Genomic DNA, 19714 nt, shown 5'->3' with positions numbered 1-19714 from the left:
CGACATAACATTTGGAAACTACTGTCGAAATGCTAACCTTATATGAGCGAATACAACCTTATATGAGACATTCTGCCGAAATGCTAAGTACAATACATTACGGGTTTCGCGCAGGTGCAGTACGTTCTGCCGACGTGCTGATTGTACACTGTATGGATTCTAAGATAGTATGAGATTCTGATATCCCTACCTGGTCCATAAGTTCCATGAGTTTCTCGAACCTCTCCATGTCCACAGTGAAGGGATACTGGGTGCAGCACTTCTCCACAATCTCCTTGGCCTCCTCCTTGTAGATGTTGTCACTGACAATCTCACGGAGGGACTTGATCCGCCTCATCTCCGGGGTGTCGGTGTCTGTGAGGCCACGACTCTTCACTACCTGCTTGTAGTGGAGCTGAGGAAAGACGAAGCATGCTGTTCATCAGCTATCCACTGTACTGGATATCAAGCTTCTGTATTTCTGTTGTGACAAGTGTGACAACCACAGTATTATATGTTACTATCCTGGCTTTTCTGTGTCTCCCCTGCCTGTCCTTGGTACTGATTCCCATGTTAGTGTTGTAGTGCATTAGCCATCTACTGTACTGAATGTCACTCTTGTGTATTTCTATTGTTACACTTTGTGTAATCCACCTTGCTAAATGTTACCCTGCCCTTTCTACATTTTCCACATCTGTCCTTGGTGCTGATTTCTATGTTGATGCTTATGTTGTTCATTAGCTATCCACTGTACTGAATGTCTCCTTTGTGTCTCTAAACATGTACAGGTACATGTATACTAAGTTTATTTGAAAAATCATGCCCAAAGGGTAACTGCAAGTACATTCACATGTTCAAGTTCATTCATTCATTCCTTCATGACTTACATCTCCGACCAGTTTGCCTGACTCCTTGGCCAGGGTGTTGGCTGGGGTGTCAGCAACTGTCTCATATTTCTCTTGTTTCTGCACATATGTTCTCTGTGTAAGGGGCACAAAAACACCTTTAGTATATGGAAAACCTATCAGTTGAAGCAGTAAAGGAATATAGTCTTAACAATCAGCAATACTGGATAACTATAAATCTCTATATTGAAATACAGTCATACATGTATCAAACAAAAAAAACATTATAGAAGAAGAGACTTGGGAATATTTTTGGTATATGAATGATCACATTGTATAATCTGCTATCAAATAACATCAAGATAGAGCATAGTATTTGCAAAGTACAGATAGTTGTTTGGACTTACCGGGGAGGCCAGGGTGCCAGCCTTCTTCACCCTCTTGATGTCCGGAGTGTCTGCGACAACCTTGTAGTCCACCTTTCTCTGCTCCCAGTCACTGACGTACTTAGACTGGTCACATGAAAATAACACAATAAAGAGTGAGGTAGTCTGACAGATGAATGCACACAAACTCTCACTGTTCAGTGGTCAATGGAGTCCACCCATCGAGGAACCTGAACAATGGAAGCAATGCTATATTTGTAGATAGAAGGTTGCCTGGCACCAAAGGTATGACTTCTGAAATAAATTATGTCCCGCCTTGGCTGTGAGCAATAAATTAACAACTTAAAGGCAAAGTCACAATGTGTTTAGTTGAAGGATCTAACTAATAATTTTTACAAAATGAAGTGGAAGTGTGTGTACCATGCTGGCCATGTCAGTGTCGTCCTTCAGTGTCCTGTACAGCGGAGACTCGTGGAAGTTCTTGTAGCTCTTCTCCTGCATTTTCTCACGGGCATCCCTCGAGTACACAGCCTGAAGCAGCAACAAAACACAATTTCCAACTTCAAAACGTGCACACAGTGTAGTACTAACATATCATTAATTTACAACCTACATCAATGATCATCTTTCAAGGTGAAAGGATACCTACTTCTACAGCAATTATACAACAAATCCCATATGCAAAGAGCTGACTGCATTCCCCTAGCCCCCATGTCCCATTCTATACTGGTCTGTCAGATCCTAAGATCCTAAGCCAACACCCTCCAAAATGCCTCCTTCCTTTCAGGATTTGCAAGGCAAAGTAAAATTTATGTATTAAAAGTAGTGATCAAGAAACATTATTCAAACAATAGGCTCCTTACTAAAACTTTCCTGCTGTGACTAAACAATGTATATTTCTTGGAAAAGATATAACCATCTTAGTTACTATTCAATACACACTTATACATGAATGTTAAGAATCCAATTCAGATCTCTTAACAGAAATGCCAAATTTAAAATAAACATTGAAGCAGTAAAGAGGTAATGGCTGCTTACATCCGTGAGGCCTGAAGCCTCCTTCTGTGATGCGTACACAGGAGTGATGTGCTGGGGGAAGTTTCCTTTACCCTTAATCTCTGTCTCATACTTCTCACGGTACTTCGCCTGGGGAACAGTAAAAACATAACATTTATCAGCATTTACAACATACTGATTTTCGCAGTACTGTACACAAAAACGGTATGCAGCTCTAGTGAACATAGTGGGTTAAATACAGGTCAATGTAGTTAATGCAAATAAAATGTTTAAAGAAAGATAGTGAGTGAGTGGAACATACGTCACTCTGCAAGATGGCCGCATCGATGACACGCTTGACTTCAGGTGTATCTGGGTACACATGGTATTTCTGACGTTCCTCTTCGTAGTCTTTCTTGTACAACTTCTGCAGGTAAAAATAACAGAGAATGGCAAAGATTGAAATGTATTCTACAACTACAGACACACAAAACTGAATGAAAATGGATTTAACATCTCTTGGAAGTATGAATGCTACAAAGCAAATATGTCTATCTTATCAATCTAATTGGTAGACATTTCATTGACATTACATGCATAAGTACAGGGACTTTTAAAAGGTTTCCTATGACTGTGTACAATGTATACATTCCCAAAATTATGAAAGAACTAAAGCTGAGAAGCTGACTTGCCTTGTCATTGAGTTCCAAGAGTTTTTCGAATCTCTCCATCTCCACAGTGAAGGGATACTGGCTGCAGCACTTCTCCACAATCTCCTTGGCCTCCTCCTTGTAGAGATTGTCGCTGGTGATTTCTTGGAGAGACTTGATCCTCCTCATCACTGGCGTGTCCGTCTCAGACAAGTTCTTGGCGGCAACCTTCTGGACGTACTTAAGCTGGGAAAAGGAACAAGTAGCTTTGAAATGCAGTTAACAAAAAACTGGAAAGTGTGCTGAAGAAAATAAAAAATCATGTATATCCTACTTTTCTGATTAACATGCAATCATGTATAGCCCATGGCAGTTAAACATGAGAAATATGTTTGAGGGTCATAACTAGAACTCACATCACTGTAGCCAGCAATGGTCTTGGCGTGTTCATTCTGCACAGTGTCAGCAACTGGTGTGTACTTGGGCTCAATATGCTTGTACTTGAGCTGTAAATAACAGGGAGAAAAGGTTTAATAGTTTATCACACAATGTAAGTGCACATTTATATTTACAAGTGCACAACAAAAGGCTGCAAGTCCAGAGATAACAGGCAAAAAATGTAAAACATTCTTAAGTAATGACATTAAAGTCACATGTATGTACATGTGTAACTATAGCATATCATAACAAAACAAAACTACAAGTAACATCTACTCACATAATTTCAAATATATCTACCACCATGAAAAAAATGAGTACAATCATAAAAATGTACTCCTGCATATCTTACTACACATAGTGTACCTAGGAGTGCTGCACTAGAGATCTCTCAAACACACAGTTTTTCAAAATGGCAAATATTATGTTAATGGAGAGTACATACATCAGAGAAGCCAGCCACCATCTTGGCAGTCTTGAGGTCCACCCTGTCAGCAGGGCACGAGTACTTCACCTTCATCTGTTCATAGTCCTTAATGTACCTGGCCTGAAGAAGAAAAAGGAAATGAATTAAACTTAGTTTGTGCAAGTAACGTTATGTGTATAAATTATGCTGGCTGTGCATAGGGAAGACTTCCACCACTTGAACCTACATAATGTCAACCCACAGGATAGAGGCAAGTGGCGGGCTGCTATCAAGCCTCAGCATCAGAGTGCAAGCACATCTAACCCTTGAAACACGGGGAACAACAGACGATAAACCAGATAGTAAGTGTGAGTGCAAGACAAAATGTTAGCAACATACATGTAAATGTTCGTGGGTTGCAACCACCTTAGGCCTGTGAACAGCTTCATTTAAAACACTGAAGATCTCTCATGCACAGTCTTGTTGAAGACACTGCATATGGTACATATATTTTATACCGTCCCTTGATTTTTCTGATGAAGAGAGTTGCTATGTTGTTGTTACAATTGCATTAGGTTTAAATAGGCGAAATGGATGAATACAAACCCCAGAAGCCATCTCAGCAGACAGTTTGTTCTGCAGGTACAGAGGAGACTCATGGACGTTCTTGTACTGCGTCTCCTGAGCTTTCTTTATTGCTGTCTTGTAGAGGACCTGAGGGTACACAACAGTAAAGATGAAGATTCAAATGATGTTGTTGTATAGAACTTTTTATCCAATTAGTAAACTCATCCCCTAAAAAATTTGAGAATCATCCAATGAAGACATCTCAAAGGAAGCTTATCATTGTTCATGGTTGTAGTTCTGAAATAGGAATCATTAAATCTTCTTCACATTTACATGTAGTATGTGACAGGACAGACCCAGATGGAAGGAATAAGGCATGGCCAAACAATCTATAATGTAACACTTAGTATGGATTGCTAAAATCGTGTACTACCAGTTTTTCAGCACCAAGGACAGTAACCAAATTATATCCTTTAGCCTTAGAGAGTCCAACTGCCAGAAATTGCTGTATTCTTATGTCTCTCACTAAATTGGGTCTGGGAACACCATCATCAAACTGTTGCTCCATTCGGAAGCCTTCTCCTCTAGCCTGTTTTGGCAACATTGTTGTAGATTGGTCCACCCGCCGTAAGGGGGCCTTCTTGTGGCAGTACAGCTCAGTAGTCTTCTTTTTACATTTATCTGTACATATTTTGACATTTGTTTTTAGATGTGTTTGTGTCATGTTAATGTATCTGTACACTATGAGCCGTTGAACCTGAAATAAACAATAAAAAAAAATAGAACCGTACAAAGGACCTGTACTTACATCACTGGCCTGTGCTGCTGCCAGGAGAACCCTGCGGTACTCTGGACTGTCTGCCACCAGTTTGTACCCTTCATCCCTCTGTTTCTCTAGACCCTTCTGGTACAGGCGCTGTGAAGGGGGTAAGATATTCTTTTTTTGAGTACAAGTTTGTGAGATTACATCTTGTCTTGAGCATTTATCACTTTTCGAACCTAAGCTATATCCTTTGGCACAAGTTGATGAAACTATGTTAAAGACACACATTCACAAATAAAATAAAAATCCAGACATTCTTTACACTGTCATACAGAAAGCTACAGCTTGCTGCTGTTAGGTACTTGATATGATGAACCACTTGATCACTTTCAAGAAAGCAATTAAAGACCTTTAAGAAGCAAAACGACATTTTGTATAGAGCCAAAAAACTTTTACAGAACTTTGCACCTAAGCCTGTACAAAAGATTTCTTGCGGATGGAAATCTACCATTTTCTCAAGCTAGGTACTTCGGGCAACTATCAAAACTAACTGTAAAGACTTACATCACTCTGCATCTTGGCAGCTTCGATCACACGAAGGACCTCGGGGGAGTCGGGAATGACCTTGTAGTTCTGCTTGTCTTCATCCCAGGCCTCACGGTAACGTTTCTGATGAAAAAAAAATGCAAGACATCACAATTCATTGGGGGTGTTAGATACATAAACAGATACATCAATCTTTTTTAAACAGTAAACAAGGAACTTATATCACATTGTAAAAGGAACTAAATACATGAGCAATTAAGGCACAGCATTGTATCAGGCAACATTTTTAGACAAATGTCATCATCTGCAGATGAATACCCATTATGAGGTGCCACAGGGATCACTACTTGGCCCTCTTCTATTCTGTATACATCTGAATGGATGTAACTTACAGCATCCTGCATCTCTGAGACCTTCTCCACCCTCTCAATCTCCACAGTGAATGGATACTGGCTGCAGCACTTCTCCACAATCTCCTTAGCTTCCTCCTTGTAGTAGTTGTCGCTGACAATCTCCAGTAGAGACTTCAGCCTCCTGGTCTCAGGAGTGTCAATCTCAGAGGTGAAACGACCAGGCTCTTGCTTGTAGACTTTCTGTTAATTGGATTAAAAGTATTTCATCATTTATTGATACGTGTCTTGGTAAGGAAATTCAGGATAATTTCAGGAGCCTGTTATGGCCTCCATAGGTTCATTCACAAACTAATAATCATTCAACAGGACAACATGTTTTTTTTTTTGGTTTTAGACTCCTTAACTCAAAGCATAGTGTACTTACATCCTTCATTGGTGCCAGAGACTTGACACGGACCCCCTCCACGGAGTCTGGGAACACCTTAGGTGATCCAAGCTTCTGCTTGTAATTGCGCTAAAAAGAGACAAATAATGGGTATAAATGACATTTAAAATAAGAATATGTCGCTGGCATTCATTGTTGATTAAGGACAGTTATTGTATCAGCAAGGAACAGGGATGGAAAATCAGAAGGCTATGCCAGAGTTGGAAACATTACATCTAATGAGTACTTACATCAGATCGGGCGATTGCTTCCTTGGCTGCGACCATGTCCACACGGTCAGTAGGCAACGAGTACTTGACCTTGTTTTCTTCATAGTTCTTTACATACCTCACCTTTGAGGAAAAATATACAACAATGTTAAAACATACATCTGTACATAGAGGACTTTGAAATAACATTGCAGTGGACTCATGTACATGTATGTCTCAAAATATTCCATTACTTTTGCAAGACCATTCTAGCAGATTTGTTCCATGCAACATACTTTAAGTTAAAAGTTGAAAGAATAAAGCCAGGTCATTGACATTACTTGTTCCTAGACAGTTTTAGATTCTAGAGAATGTCCATTTTGGGCACCTAACTTATGTGAACTTAATGCTATAGTGATGTATTCCATATTTGGCAAACAAATGGTAAACGAATGGCAAATCAATTCAAGACCCTGATAAGGGAGCCCTGCGATTTTGTATTGTTATCTAGAAATGACAAATAAAACCAGTATATAACACTATTTTAAGAGATATGCTGTGAATACATTATTGAAACTCCAGACACCTACCCCTGATGACAGTTCAGCGGACAGTTTGTTCTGCAGGTACAGAGGAGACTCGTGCACATTCTTGTACTGTGTCTCCTGAGCTCTCTTCAGTGCTGTCTTGTACAGGTACTGCAATGACATATTAACAAAAGATATAAATTCAAACAGAGAATATTTTTGTACAAATTTCCTTTATTTCATCAACAAATGAGGAACTGCATTGATACTGCTACCTGTATTTTGTAACAATTAGTTCGGGCTGTTTGAAAAAAAGGAGATTCATTTGTGCTGTATTTCTATCTTCTGAAATGTCTATCATAAAGTCTGAGTTATTTGTCTGGGTCTGACATCTTGAATCTTGAATCTATATTTTGTATCGTATCGATTTTCACTGATTTCTTAAAACACACATATCTACAGCATTTTCAGCACCATGGACAGTGACTATGTAATTTGCTAACTCTGCAGATCATGCACAATGGAGGAGATAAAATAATAACTAGAAAGTAACATTTGCAAAGAAAAGTATGTTTACCTTCACATGGCCCAGCTTAACAAGCTTTGTTTATTCTTTCTCAAACACATTCATATATATATAGTGACCATGCAGCCCCTCTTGAACTCTGTTCCGCATGGCACTTGCAACATTATGTAACCCAACACCAGTTACCATGGTGAGAGACATCTGGTTCAGGTCATTGACTTTATTTGTTTGGAGAAGAAGAGGAAGAAACTGAGGAAAAGCAATATGTTTTCCTCCGGTAAACATTAAAAAACTTGTACTCACATCGCTGGCCAGGGCAGCTGCAAATGTAGCTCGGCGGTACTCCGGTGTGTCTGACACCATCTTGTAACCTTCATCCCTCTGTTTCACGAAGCCCTTGTGGTATACAAGCTGTGAAAGATATGAAAAATGTCCTTCCTTTAACACATATTGTCTCCAACAGAATGTTAAGTTCATAATTCCACCATTAGAACCTAAAGCTTCAGTTGAATTCATTAAAAAATTAAAAGCTAGAGTTGCTGGAGACTATGCAACAACTTAAAGTGACAAAGTTAGAGGACAACTAAATCAAGAATCACTACTTTCCAGAAAATCATCTTGAGGAGAATCTACAAAAAACAATGGGGCATCATTCCTCTACAACCCACTGTTGTCTAACGTTTGTTACACATTAAACGTTAATTTGATGAGTCACCTACAATCTGCGATGTGACACTGACCTACATGATACCAACGAATTGCGAAGGGTCATGGAAGACCAAGTGCTATGGAGGAGACCTTCTGGATTGGTTCAAGCAGGAGCTAGGACTAAGAAAGAAAGTAATTTCAGGACTTACATCACTTTGCAGCTTGTTGGCTTCTAGCACACGCAGGACCTCAGGTGAGTCTGGGATGACTGTGTAGTTCTGTTTGGCCTCATCGTACGCTTCACGGTACTTTTTCTGATGAGAAAAAATGTAGTTGATTACAATATTACCTAGACAGGTTCACAGAAACATATCTAAGGGTATGTTAGGACTGTAAATACATGTCAGCCTCTTTCAGCACAAAACTCAAAATGACAGTATATCACAATGATGTAAAAGGAACTACAAATACTCATACTTGTAGCATGCTTATGCTTAAGGCCTAAAGCACATTGTTATTGTTATATCAACAAAATTGACATGCATGTCCATGTCAATGCACAAGGTTTAAGTTAAGTGAAATTGTAAGGTGAATAAAGTTCATCAGCTTAAAAGGAATGATATCCTTTTCTCTATGATCAAACTTCATGTGGATCAACGGGAATTCACGGGGATGTTATGGCAATCATATTTTACTTACCATATCCTGCATCTCTGAGACCTTCTCCACCCTCTCAATCTCCACAGTGAAGGGGAACTGGCTGCAGCACTTCTCCACAATCTCCTTGGCTTCCTCCTTATAGTAGTGGTCACTGACAATCTCCAGTAGAGACTTCAGCCTCCTGGTCTCAGGAGTGTCGATCTCAGAGGTGAAGCCGCCTGGCTCTTGCTTGTAGATTTTCTGTTGGTTGGTCCAGAAAATGTTTCAAGATTCAATATCTACATGTAAAGTTTGATACAAAACTGAGGAAGATGAACAAAATATCTTTATGACAATGAAATGTTGAGAGGTATTGATGACAACCAAGGTATAAAGTCTTACATCCTTCAGTGGGTCCAGAGACTTGACACGGACCCCCTCAACAGTGTCTGGGAACACCTTCGGCACTCCTGGTTTCTGCTTGTACTTGCGCTAAAAAATAACAGCACAAAATAATTAGAAATTACTGCGAAGTAAAATCCATAAATGTACATAAGGGTCATGTATAAATTAATACATTTTCTAATAATAAATAAAACATGGATGAACAAACTAAGGCGATACCTACATCAGAGAAGTTCTGATAATTCTTTGCAGCGACAATGTCCACTCTGTCAGGCGGCAGGGCATATTTCACCTTCCCTGTCTCGTAATCCTTGATATACAGTGGCTGAAAAAGACACAACATTAAAAATTAAAGAACTATTTAATCTTGTGACATATTTGCAGTAAAAATTATCTTGTTTCTTGCAAACTATGAAATGATGATGTTACAACATCAAGCAAAAATGGTGTTTACAAAAAATGTACATGCAATGGAAACTGTGTCTTACTGCATGTTGGTGATTTATCACACGACCTATTTATGTATTTATTGCTAAAAAGTCACACCAAAAAATACAGAAGCAATTAAGGCAGTGTAGGCAGAAGTAATATTTAAAATACCAACATTTATTGCTATTGGTGTGAATAGATTTGCATGAGAAAGTAAAACATGATTGTGATACATGTACTAACCCCAGAGGCCAGCTGTGCTGAAAATTTGTTCTGTAGGTACAGAGGAGACTCATGGACATTCTTGTACTGTTTCTCTTGAGCTTCCTTCAGTGCTGTCTTGTAGTTATACTGCAAGTATGGACAGTGTTTAAGTATGCAGAAAAATACAGTTGAATATGACATATCCATTCAATATGAGAGGAAGCAAAACCTAATATCCAAATTTCATATCAATCCAGTACCAGGACTACTTCTGCATAATCAGACATACTGTACATGTATATACTGTGTATTGAAACCTATGTCTAATGTCAAGAAATACAAGATTGTGAAGATTTGCGGAATGATCTAAGACTCACATCACTGGCATTCCTGGCTGATTCCCTAGCCTGGTTGTAGAGAGGTGTGTCTGACACCATCTTGTAACCTTCCTTCTTCTGCTTTTCAAACCCTTCTTTGTAGACAAGCTGTGAAAAGAGCAAGCACAACAATCAAGATCAAATATATTAAGTCGATAACAGTTATAGATATCAAATCAAAGCTAGAGAAATTAGAGCATCATCATCATTATAATCAATCTAAATTTTCCCTGAAATTCAGTATGTATTGACATTGTACAAGAAACAAAAAATTATCATCAATCAAAATTTGTCCCTGAAATTCTAAGACCAGTACTGACCAGTATGCAGTTTTATGTATCTTAGCATCTATCTGACAGTCTTCAAGATTGAGTAAAACTTACATCACTCTGCATCTTAGCTACGGAAAACATTGCAACATTATCATTATTATGCGTCTCAATTTTTTCTGAAATTCTGAATGTACATGACATAATATACACAAAACTGACCTGGTTCATAGATTTAGATACAATATACTGGTATCTGTTCAGGATTGAGTAAAACTTACATCACTCTGCATCTTAGCTGCCTCGACCACACGCAACACCTCAGGGGAGTCTGGGATGACGGTATACTTCTGTTTCTCCTCATCCCACTTCTCACGGTACTTTTTCTGTTGTGAAAAAATGAAACAGATTTACAAACATGATACCGTTAAATTCATTTTCACCATATTCAAGCATACCCATGGCCGTGTTTTGATGAGTTTCAAACTCTCAACAAGGAACTTAAAATGACAGTGTATCACAAGAAGGAAAAATAAACAATGAGCTACACTACTTATAACTTCCCTTTTGAGTTTGTTGGGGTGTGAAACTGCTCTATCTTGTAAAATGCTTCTGGTCCATACCAAGAGAACATTGTTCTATCAACAAGCAAGGTTTGGGAAAAGTGTAGACTGTCTTTACAATACGTTTTGTTGATGTTATTGCATGTAACTTACAGCATCCTGCATCTCTGAGACCTTCTCCACCCTCTCAATCTCCACAGTGAAGGGGAACTGGCTGCAGCACTTCTCCACAATCTCCCTGGCCTCCTCCTTGTAGTAGTTGTCACTGACAATCTCCAGTAGAGACTTCAGCCTCCTGGTCTCAGGAGTGTCAATCTCAGATGTGAAGCCGCCTGGCTCTTGCTTGTAGACTTTCTGTTGGTTGGGCCGGAAAGTATTTTGATTCAACATCTAAATTTTAACAGAGAACTGAGAAAGAGGAATAAAATTATTGATCTTGCTGCAGTTACAAAACATGAATGACAACCAAGGTACAAAGGTCTTACATCCTTCAGTGGGTCCAGAGACTTGACACGGACCCCCTCAATAGTGTCTGGGAACACCTTAGGCACTCCTGGTTTCTGCTTGTACTTGCGCTAAAGGAAACAAAAAAAGATCAGTGTCAAAATTTGATGTACATGTATTAGTCAATGATTTATCAGATATAAATGTATACTCTGTTAATTTTTATAATCTAAATAAGCATGGGAAGGCACTGCAGTAATCTGCTAAGTTTGCTGAGGGCAAACCTCAAGGAAAGAGGACTAGGACCATTGCGGTCAGAAAGAAAACTCCAGGAGCTCAGGAGGCTCGCGATGAACAGGACGAAGTGGAGAGAGCTGAAGAAAGACTGATTGATGCTGCAGGATGCCGAGCTACTGCAGCGGTAGAATACAGTGGACTACTACTACTAAATAAGAATGTAAGATCCATCTAACACCTACCTCAGACAGGTCCAGAATATTCTTGGCAGCCACCATGTCCACCCTGTCAGCAGGGAGGGTGTACTTCAGCTTCTGCTGCTCATAGTCCTTGACATACAGAGGCTGGAAAAGATAAGCGTTACATTCAGCTCCACAACAATTTAAAAAATTGCCAAAAGCATTTTTTCTATATACCATGAGGAATAAATATTTCCATTCTTCACAGCAGGTATGAAACAAACAGATATTAACTCACCCCAGAGGCCAGCTGTGCTGACAGTTTGTTCTGCAGGTACAGAGGAGACTCATGGACATTCTTGTACTGGGCCTCTTGTGCCTGCTTGATTGCTGTCTTGTACACATACTGAAAAAAACATGGAATTTAAATTAATGACCACCCAACTGGATGATAATCTTAATAAAAATACCACAGGATTTGGTTTTCAAAAACAAGAAAGAGATCAAGATTTAGTACTTTTGCTTACAAATACTAAAACAAGAATTTCTAATGTTTAATATAATGTCTCTTCAGTATTAGAGGGCCATGACTTAATCCAAGCCACCATATGAGACATTTCTGTCATTCTTTACAAATTGTAAACATTGAAACATGCAAATGAAAGACAAAGGACTGTACAACTCACATCACTGGCATTCCTGGCAGATTCCCTGGCCTGGAGGAAGAGAGGTGTGTCTGACACCATCTTGTAGCCTTCCTTCTTCTGCTTTTCAAACCCTTCTTTGTAGACAAGCTGTGAAAAAAAGAGGCCACAATATTGAGTATTGTCAGTGTTTGATAATGGGGACTTACCCAAAAGGTAGTATTTTTCTGTCATCCTGTAGACACAAATTCCAACATGTATGAAAAGAAATCCACGGGTTTGTCAAGGTTCTTATTGAATAGCTGCAGTTACTGTGATAAAAATGATGGAGAACTTACATCACTCTGCATCCTTGCAGCCTCCACCACACGCATCACTTCAGGGGAGTCTGGAATGACGGTGTACTTCTGCTTCTCTTCGTCCCACTTCTCACGGTAACGACGCTATGGAAGGAACAAGCAACACGTCAGATTACAAGATCAAACTTTTACCAAGATCTATAAGAGCAATGTTGTATCTAGAACCATGCCCAGGCACGGTCATGGATGGTCTACACATACCCAGAACTATGTCTGGGGCAAATCTATGTTCTCGGATTATCCTGAGGCCCTGAGGCCATCCAGAACCATGCTTGATCCTAACTCTAACCCATTTAGTCATTGAACGTTATAGACAAGGTTCTAGATAAAACAAGATACATGTAAGTCAGGAGATCATTCTGAATATTTGGATACTTTCAACGAGTGCCTATATTAAATGTTTTTCTTACTCACCGCATCCTGCATCTCTGAGACCTTCTCCACCCTCTCAATCTCCACAGTGAAGGGGAACTGGCTGCAGCACTTCTCCACAATCTCCTTTGCCTCCTCCTTGTAGTAGTTGTCACTGACAATCTCCAGAAGAGACTTCAGCCTCCTGGTCTCAGGAGTGTCAATCTCAGAGGTGAAGCCGCCTGGCTCTTGCTTGTAGACTTTCTGTTGATAGAGCAATTTTGCAAAAGTCAAACAAGTGAATCTTAAGTAGTCCTAACTGATCTTCAAATTAAAATGATTCAGAGAATTCTTTACTAAAATCAAAAGCAATGGCTTGTTTAGAAACTACTAACTACTGTCAGTGCTTTAGTGATACATGAGTTTGACAAAGAACTAATGAATAATAAACAAGTAAACAAAAGACTGATTACGTACATCCTTGAGTGGATCCAGAGACCTGACATGTTTTTGTTCCACTGAATCAGGGAACACCTTTGGTACTCCTGGCTTCTGCCTGTACTTGCGCTGAAAGAAGAAAAATACAGAGTTCATTGTGTAAAAAAGGGGTTACAGTGCAGCCATACAAATGGTAAAAAGCAAAAACAATTGTGCTGAAAGATATAGTTCAGGAGAAAACCTCAGACAACATCATGGTGTTATAATTAAGAGAGAAACCTACGTCAGACAAGTCCAGAATATTCTTGGCAGCCACCATGTCCACCCTGTCAGCAGGGAGGGTGTACTTCAGCTTCTGCTGCTCGTAGTCCTTGACGTACAGAGGCTGTACAAGCAAAGCAACAAGTTTAATGGAATATGCTAATTCTAAGATATTTTGGTGCAATGCAATTTTAAGGCTCTGTTTTAGGTGCTTATTAAAAATTGATTTAAATTGAAAACACAAACAGAAAGCATGCTGCATGTACTTACTCCAGAAGACAACTGTGCTGACAGTTTGTTCTGCAGGTACAGTGGAGACTCGTGGACATTCTTGTACTGGGCCTCTTGTGCCTGCTTGATTGCTGTCTTGTACACGTACTGAGGAAATTAATGCACAACAAAGTTACACCAACCAACCCATGTTCATAACAAAGTGAAATGTGGTCACAACTGGAAGGCTTACAATAATTATAATAGCTGGTCTTTCTAGCTAATATTCAACTAGGTCATACCGCAAAAACAAGGCATGCCAGGGGAATTATATTTGAGTACTTAAAATGACAAAAAGGCTTTCAAGACAATGAAAACCATTAACGTTACTGTACAATAATGTTGATTGCAAAAACTCACATCACTGGCATTCCTGGCAGACTCCCTGGCCTGGAGGAAGAGAGGTGTGTCTGACACCATCTTGTAGCCTTCCTTCTTCTGCTGTTCAAACCCTTCTTTGTAGATCAGCTAGGGAAAGAGAAAGATCCATTGTTAGTCTTTATTAGTGACTTACTGCTTTAGTACATTTCCATAAACCCAACAGCACAAAATTTAATATTTAGACTGCAAAGGCTCAACGTGTTTGCATAGCTTCCAGAATAGTTGCTGTAATAGAAAATATTGAGAACTTACATCGCTCTGCATCCTGGCAGCCTCCACCACACGAGCGACTTCAGGGGAGTCTGGAATGACGGTGTAGTTGTGTCTGTCCCTCTCATAATCTGCACGGTAGCGGCGCTGGTGGAAGCAAAAAAAGCAACATAAATTACTGAACAGAAACTGGTACATACAATGTAGAACATATGTTGACAATTTCTTGTGAACAACATAGGCATTCAAATTTATTTTTTCCAATACACATTTTTCCCAATACACATTTTTCCAATACACATTATTTCCAACATACATTTATAACACCTGCTGTCAAACACTTTGCAATTCTTTTGAAATTATAGGATTGTTATCTTTACTTCTGGTTCTAAAGAACAACATCAACTACCCTTACTCAGAGAAGAAAGAAAATTCATGCCTTTTACAACAGCTACATATGTGCAGGTAGAAAATCTGTTTGTGCTTTCACATTGCAACACTTACATCGTCCTGCATTTCTGTAACCTTCTCCACCCTCTCAATCTCCACAGTGAAGGGGAACTGGCTGCAGCACTTCTCCACAATCTCCTTGGCTTCCTCCTTGTAGTAATAGTCGCTGACAGTTTCCAGTAGAGTCCTCATCCTCCTGGTCTCAGGAGTGTCAATCTCAGAAGTGAAGCCGCCTGGCTCGTGCTTGTACACTTTCTGTTGAGATAATGTACAATATCTTTTGGTAAAAATTTGCTTTTACAATCAAATTTGGAGAACTGGAATTTTTCAGAAGATACTCAGAATCTATATTCAGAATGAGACATTCACAAGTAGTGCTTCAGTATTTGATTAACACAATGAATCCTGTGTTGCTACAGTCATGTAACTTATCAGTCACGGTATACGTACATCCTTCAGTGGGTCCAGAGACTTGACATGACGTTGTTCAACTGAGTCTGGGAACACCTTTGGTACTCCTGGCTTCTGCCTGTACTTGCGCTGTAAGAAAAGTACAGAAGATGGAGATGGCAAAAACAAAGCAGAATGCTATAACTATAGAAATGCTGCCAAGTAAACATCATACGATTTGATAATGATTAAGAAGAAACCTACGTCAGACAAGTCCAGAATATTCTTGGCAGCCACCATGTCCACCCTGTCAGCAGGTAGGGTGTACTTCAGCTTCTGCTGCTCATAGTCCTTGACATACAGCGGCTGTACAAAAAGCATAAAACAGATTAGACAAATTTTCTTTCAAGGATTTACAGTACATTTGTACATTACTATCAAGAAAAAACTTGATTCTGAAACATGCTGGTTGGTTTTTATTCTGAAAAGGCAAACTTCAAATTCATGTATGTAATAAACTGTGGTGCTTACCCCAGAGGCCAGCTGTGCTGACAGTTTGTTCTGCAGGAACAGTGGAGACTCGTGCACATTCTTGAACTGGGCCTTTCGTGCCTCCTCAAGTGCTGTCTTGTAGTTATACTGAGGAAAACAGAGCAACCAAATACATTAAACAGAGAGTCAAGTTTGTCATGAACAATTTGTAAGGACAATGAAGTAGAAAAATGATACTTTCAGTAATTATAGTACTTAAGTTATCTTTCTCAACTTTCGGTTACTTTCTCAACAACTTATTTCCATATAGTACCAGAGATAGAATTTTTAATAGTAATACAAAATGTAAAAAAAAATGTTGTCAACAAAAGTCTAGCTATAGGATCTTTAAAAGAAAGAGCAAGACCTTAATAAACTACAAAAGTTTGGCTGAAAAAACTCACATCACTGGCATTCCAGGCCGATTCCCTGCATTGGAGGAAGAGAGGTGTGTCAGACACCATCTTGTATCCCTCCTGCTTCTGCTTCTCATAGCCTTCACGGTACACACGCTGTTAAAGACAGGAGCAAACACAAAAGACTGTAACCACCTTCATAACAAAACAAAGCTCAGATAATATATTAGAAAAATTTATTGAATTGGGAAGATTATGTATTACGTGGTAATTTCAGGTGTTCAACCATTACAGGCATGTATACATGAAAACTTCATACACGTCTACCAACTACCATAAAACTAAGAAGTCACACAGTTATGACATGAAAGCATAATTGAAAAGCTTGTCAATTTACACTCCAGAAATTTGGTCTTTTCCCAGGGGGAAAGAAATGTGAGTTTATGTAAAATCAATGGCTTAAAAAGAAGAGCTTACATCACTCTGCATCCTGGCAGCCTCCACCACACGAGCGACTTCAGGGGAGTCTGGAATGACGGTGTAGTTGTGTCTGTCCCTCTCATAATCTGCACGGTAGCGGCGCTGGAAAGGGAGAGAAAAACTTAAGCTACAGAAGACAATCTTACACAATCATGTAGCACACAAAAATATCTTGCGGCTGTATCAACAAAGCTTTGAAAAAATCATTTGAGAGTTTTGTCACACTTACATCGTCCTGCATTTCTGTAACCTTCTCCACCCTCTCAATCTCCACAGTGAAGGGGAACTGGCTGCAGCACTTCTCCACAATCTCTTTGGCTTCCTCCTTGTAGTAATAGTCGCTGACTGTTTCCAGTAGAGTCCTCATCCTCCTGGTCTCAGGAGTGTCAATCTCAGAGGTGAAGCCGCCTGGCTCGTGCTTGTACACTTTCTGTTGGTGCAGCAATTTGATAATTTGAGTAAAAATGTTGAGTAAATAAGTCCTTAATGTGTTGACTCAATGTGTAGCAATACGAGTTCTTGCTGTCAGTGGATATTCTCTCAATAGGGCATGCTTAATCTTGACATATACAAAGATAGAAATTTCACAAAATTAAATTGATAACTTGTTTCACATACGTCTTTCAGTGGGGCCAGAGACTTGACGTGGCGTTGTTCAACTGAGTCAGGGAACACCTTTGGTACTCCTGGCTTCTGCCTGTACTTGCGCTGAAAAAAACAGCCACAGATAGAAAGTGTGAGTAAAAGGGAGAAAGAATCATTGCAGAAATACAAAGTCATCTATTCCAAACATTGAAATACAACAATAGCAAATGGATTTTAGAAATCGTATCAATAGAAATTCAATGATATCTAAAACCTACATCAGACAAGTCCAGGATACCCTTGGCAGCCACCATGTCCACCCTGTCAGCAGGGAGGGTGTACTTCAGCTTCTGCTGTTGGTAGTCTTTGGTATAGAGAGCCTACAATGACATAGAAAATGAGATCAAAAGTCTAAAAACAATAACAGCACATCTGCAAACAAAGTACAGTAAACTTTACATTTACAAAATTGTACTTTACAGAATGATACAGATTTATTTTTAATCTTTCTAATATAACAGGTTATCTTAAGTTTATAAAAACTGACTCATTTTTGAATGTCATAATGTGTAACACATGCAAAAAAATTCAAGCAAGAAGCTTCGATACTTACCCCAGACGCCAGCTGTGCTGACAGTTTGTTCTGCAGGAACAGTGGAGACTCCTGGAAGTTGGGGAATCCCTTGCCATGGGCCTCCCGAAGTCCTGTCTGGTAGACATACTAAATAATGGAACGAAAACAGGTTTCGGGATTAGTCTGATACACACAGTTTAAACAAAATCTCACAAAGCATTTATATGTAGTTCTTGAAAGTTCTACAACAGATTATCTAAATTGTAACATTATCTAAATGTATCTGTCATGTATATCTATCAATTACAATAGTATATCTATCATTTAGTTGGACTGTTGACTGTTGCCTGCAGCCCAGTCTTGTTTGCTTTAGTTTGCTACCCAAAATCCGCAACTTCCTTAGTACATATAATAGCTATATTTATTAACGACAAGTGTTCAAACTCACATCACTGGCATTTCTGGCAGACTCCCTGCACTGAAGGAAGAGTGGCGTATCGGGTATCATCTTGTAACCTTCTTGTTTCTGCTTCTCGTAGCCTTCGCGGTAGATGCGCTGAAAAAAGAGGGAAAACATCAATAAGGCTTCGATGGTTGTGATGGTTGTGAGTCTCTACCATTCTATACTTTGTACTGCAAAGACATATATTTTCCTTCACTGTATAGTTTGTAGGTGCCTAAAATATGAGATGAAAGTTTGACAGAGATAGTGAGATACTTACATCGCTCTGCATCTTAGCAGCCTCCACTACACGAGCAACCTCAGGCGAATCTGGGATGACCGTATACTTCTGTCTGTCCCTGTCCCACTCCTCACGGTACAGACGCTGCATAACAGAAAAAAACTGACTTAAAGACGGTATTTTCTTAAAGGATTTTTCTACAAGACCATATAGAACAGGCTTCAGAAAGTCTCAAAATAATGTCTAACTTTTTGCATTAAAGGCAAATGTATGTAACAAGAAATAAGATCAGCAAAGACCACTGTCAAGTCAATATGTCAGACAGAAAAAAATTGGCATACTGGCAAATATAACTATCTTGCCACGCTTCTTACAGTAGCCATACATGACATAATCATCGAAGTCTAAGGCCTATCAGCCCTGTTCCACAAAGGATCAATACTTGGCCCTTTCTTGTCTACTTTGCAACTTACCGGGTCCTGCATCTCCGAAACCTTGTGAACCCTGTCAATCTCTACAGAGAAGGGATACTGGCTGCTGCACTTCTCCACAATCTCCTTGGCCTCTTCCTTGTAGTAATAGTCGCTGACAATCTCCAGGAGGGACCTCAGTCTCCTGGTCTCAGGAGTGTCGATCTCCGAGGTAAAACCGCCTGGTTCATGCTTGTAGACTTTCTGTTGGGAGAATTTGGTTTGGAAGTTGAATTTTCTGGTAAAATATGTTCACAAGTGTCAAATTTTTA

At 39.4% G+C, this 19714-nt stretch overlaps 1 protein-coding gene across 1 annotated transcript in view; it reads right to left on the bottom strand.

The window, feature by feature from the left end:
* The window catches only part of LOC109474200 (nebulin-like), a 176816-nt gene that overhangs the window by 58191 nt on the left and 98911 nt on the right, over positions 1 to 19714 (bottom strand). Inside the window, 49 exon segments of the mRNA XM_019774455.1 lie at positions 191 to 394; positions 867 to 959; positions 1232 to 1336; positions 1631 to 1741; positions 2249 to 2356; positions 2529 to 2633; positions 2899 to 3102; positions 3273 to 3362; positions 3740 to 3841; positions 4307 to 4414; positions 5076 to 5183; positions 5595 to 5699; positions 5969 to 6169; positions 6354 to 6443; positions 6605 to 6706; positions 7153 to 7260; positions 7919 to 8026; positions 8473 to 8577; positions 8963 to 9163; positions 9305 to 9394; positions 9531 to 9632; positions 9980 to 10087; positions 10318 to 10425; positions 10868 to 10972; positions 11303 to 11503; positions 11635 to 11724; positions 12073 to 12174; positions 12308 to 12415; positions 12696 to 12803; positions 12992 to 13096; positions 13427 to 13627; positions 13841 to 13930; positions 14085 to 14186; positions 14333 to 14440; positions 14693 to 14800; positions 14966 to 15070; positions 15428 to 15628; positions 15824 to 15913; positions 16028 to 16129; positions 16295 to 16402; positions 16699 to 16806; positions 17128 to 17232; positions 17360 to 17560; positions 17749 to 17838; positions 17994 to 18095; positions 18329 to 18436; positions 18738 to 18845; positions 19012 to 19116; positions 19446 to 19646. Coding sequence (XP_019630014.1) covers positions 191 to 394; positions 867 to 959; positions 1232 to 1336; positions 1631 to 1741; positions 2249 to 2356; positions 2529 to 2633; positions 2899 to 3102; positions 3273 to 3362; positions 3740 to 3841; positions 4307 to 4414; positions 5076 to 5183; positions 5595 to 5699; positions 5969 to 6169; positions 6354 to 6443; positions 6605 to 6706; positions 7153 to 7260; positions 7919 to 8026; positions 8473 to 8577; positions 8963 to 9163; positions 9305 to 9394; positions 9531 to 9632; positions 9980 to 10087; positions 10318 to 10425; positions 10868 to 10972; positions 11303 to 11503; positions 11635 to 11724; positions 12073 to 12174; positions 12308 to 12415; positions 12696 to 12803; positions 12992 to 13096; positions 13427 to 13627; positions 13841 to 13930; positions 14085 to 14186; positions 14333 to 14440; positions 14693 to 14800; positions 14966 to 15070; positions 15428 to 15628; positions 15824 to 15913; positions 16028 to 16129; positions 16295 to 16402; positions 16699 to 16806; positions 17128 to 17232; positions 17360 to 17560; positions 17749 to 17838; positions 17994 to 18095; positions 18329 to 18436; positions 18738 to 18845; positions 19012 to 19116; positions 19446 to 19646 — 5928 coding nt within the window.

Source organism: Branchiostoma belcheri, unplaced genomic scaffold (genome assembly GCF_001625305.1).
Source record: "Branchiostoma belcheri isolate BF01 breed outbred unplaced genomic scaffold, Haploidv18h27 scaffold30, whole genome shotgun sequence".
Classification (NCBI taxonomy): domain Eukaryota; kingdom Metazoa; phylum Chordata; class Leptocardii; order Amphioxiformes; family Branchiostomatidae; genus Branchiostoma; species Branchiostoma belcheri.
Note: the sequence above shows the minus strand (reverse complement) of the source record. Positions and strands in the feature narration are given on the sequence as shown.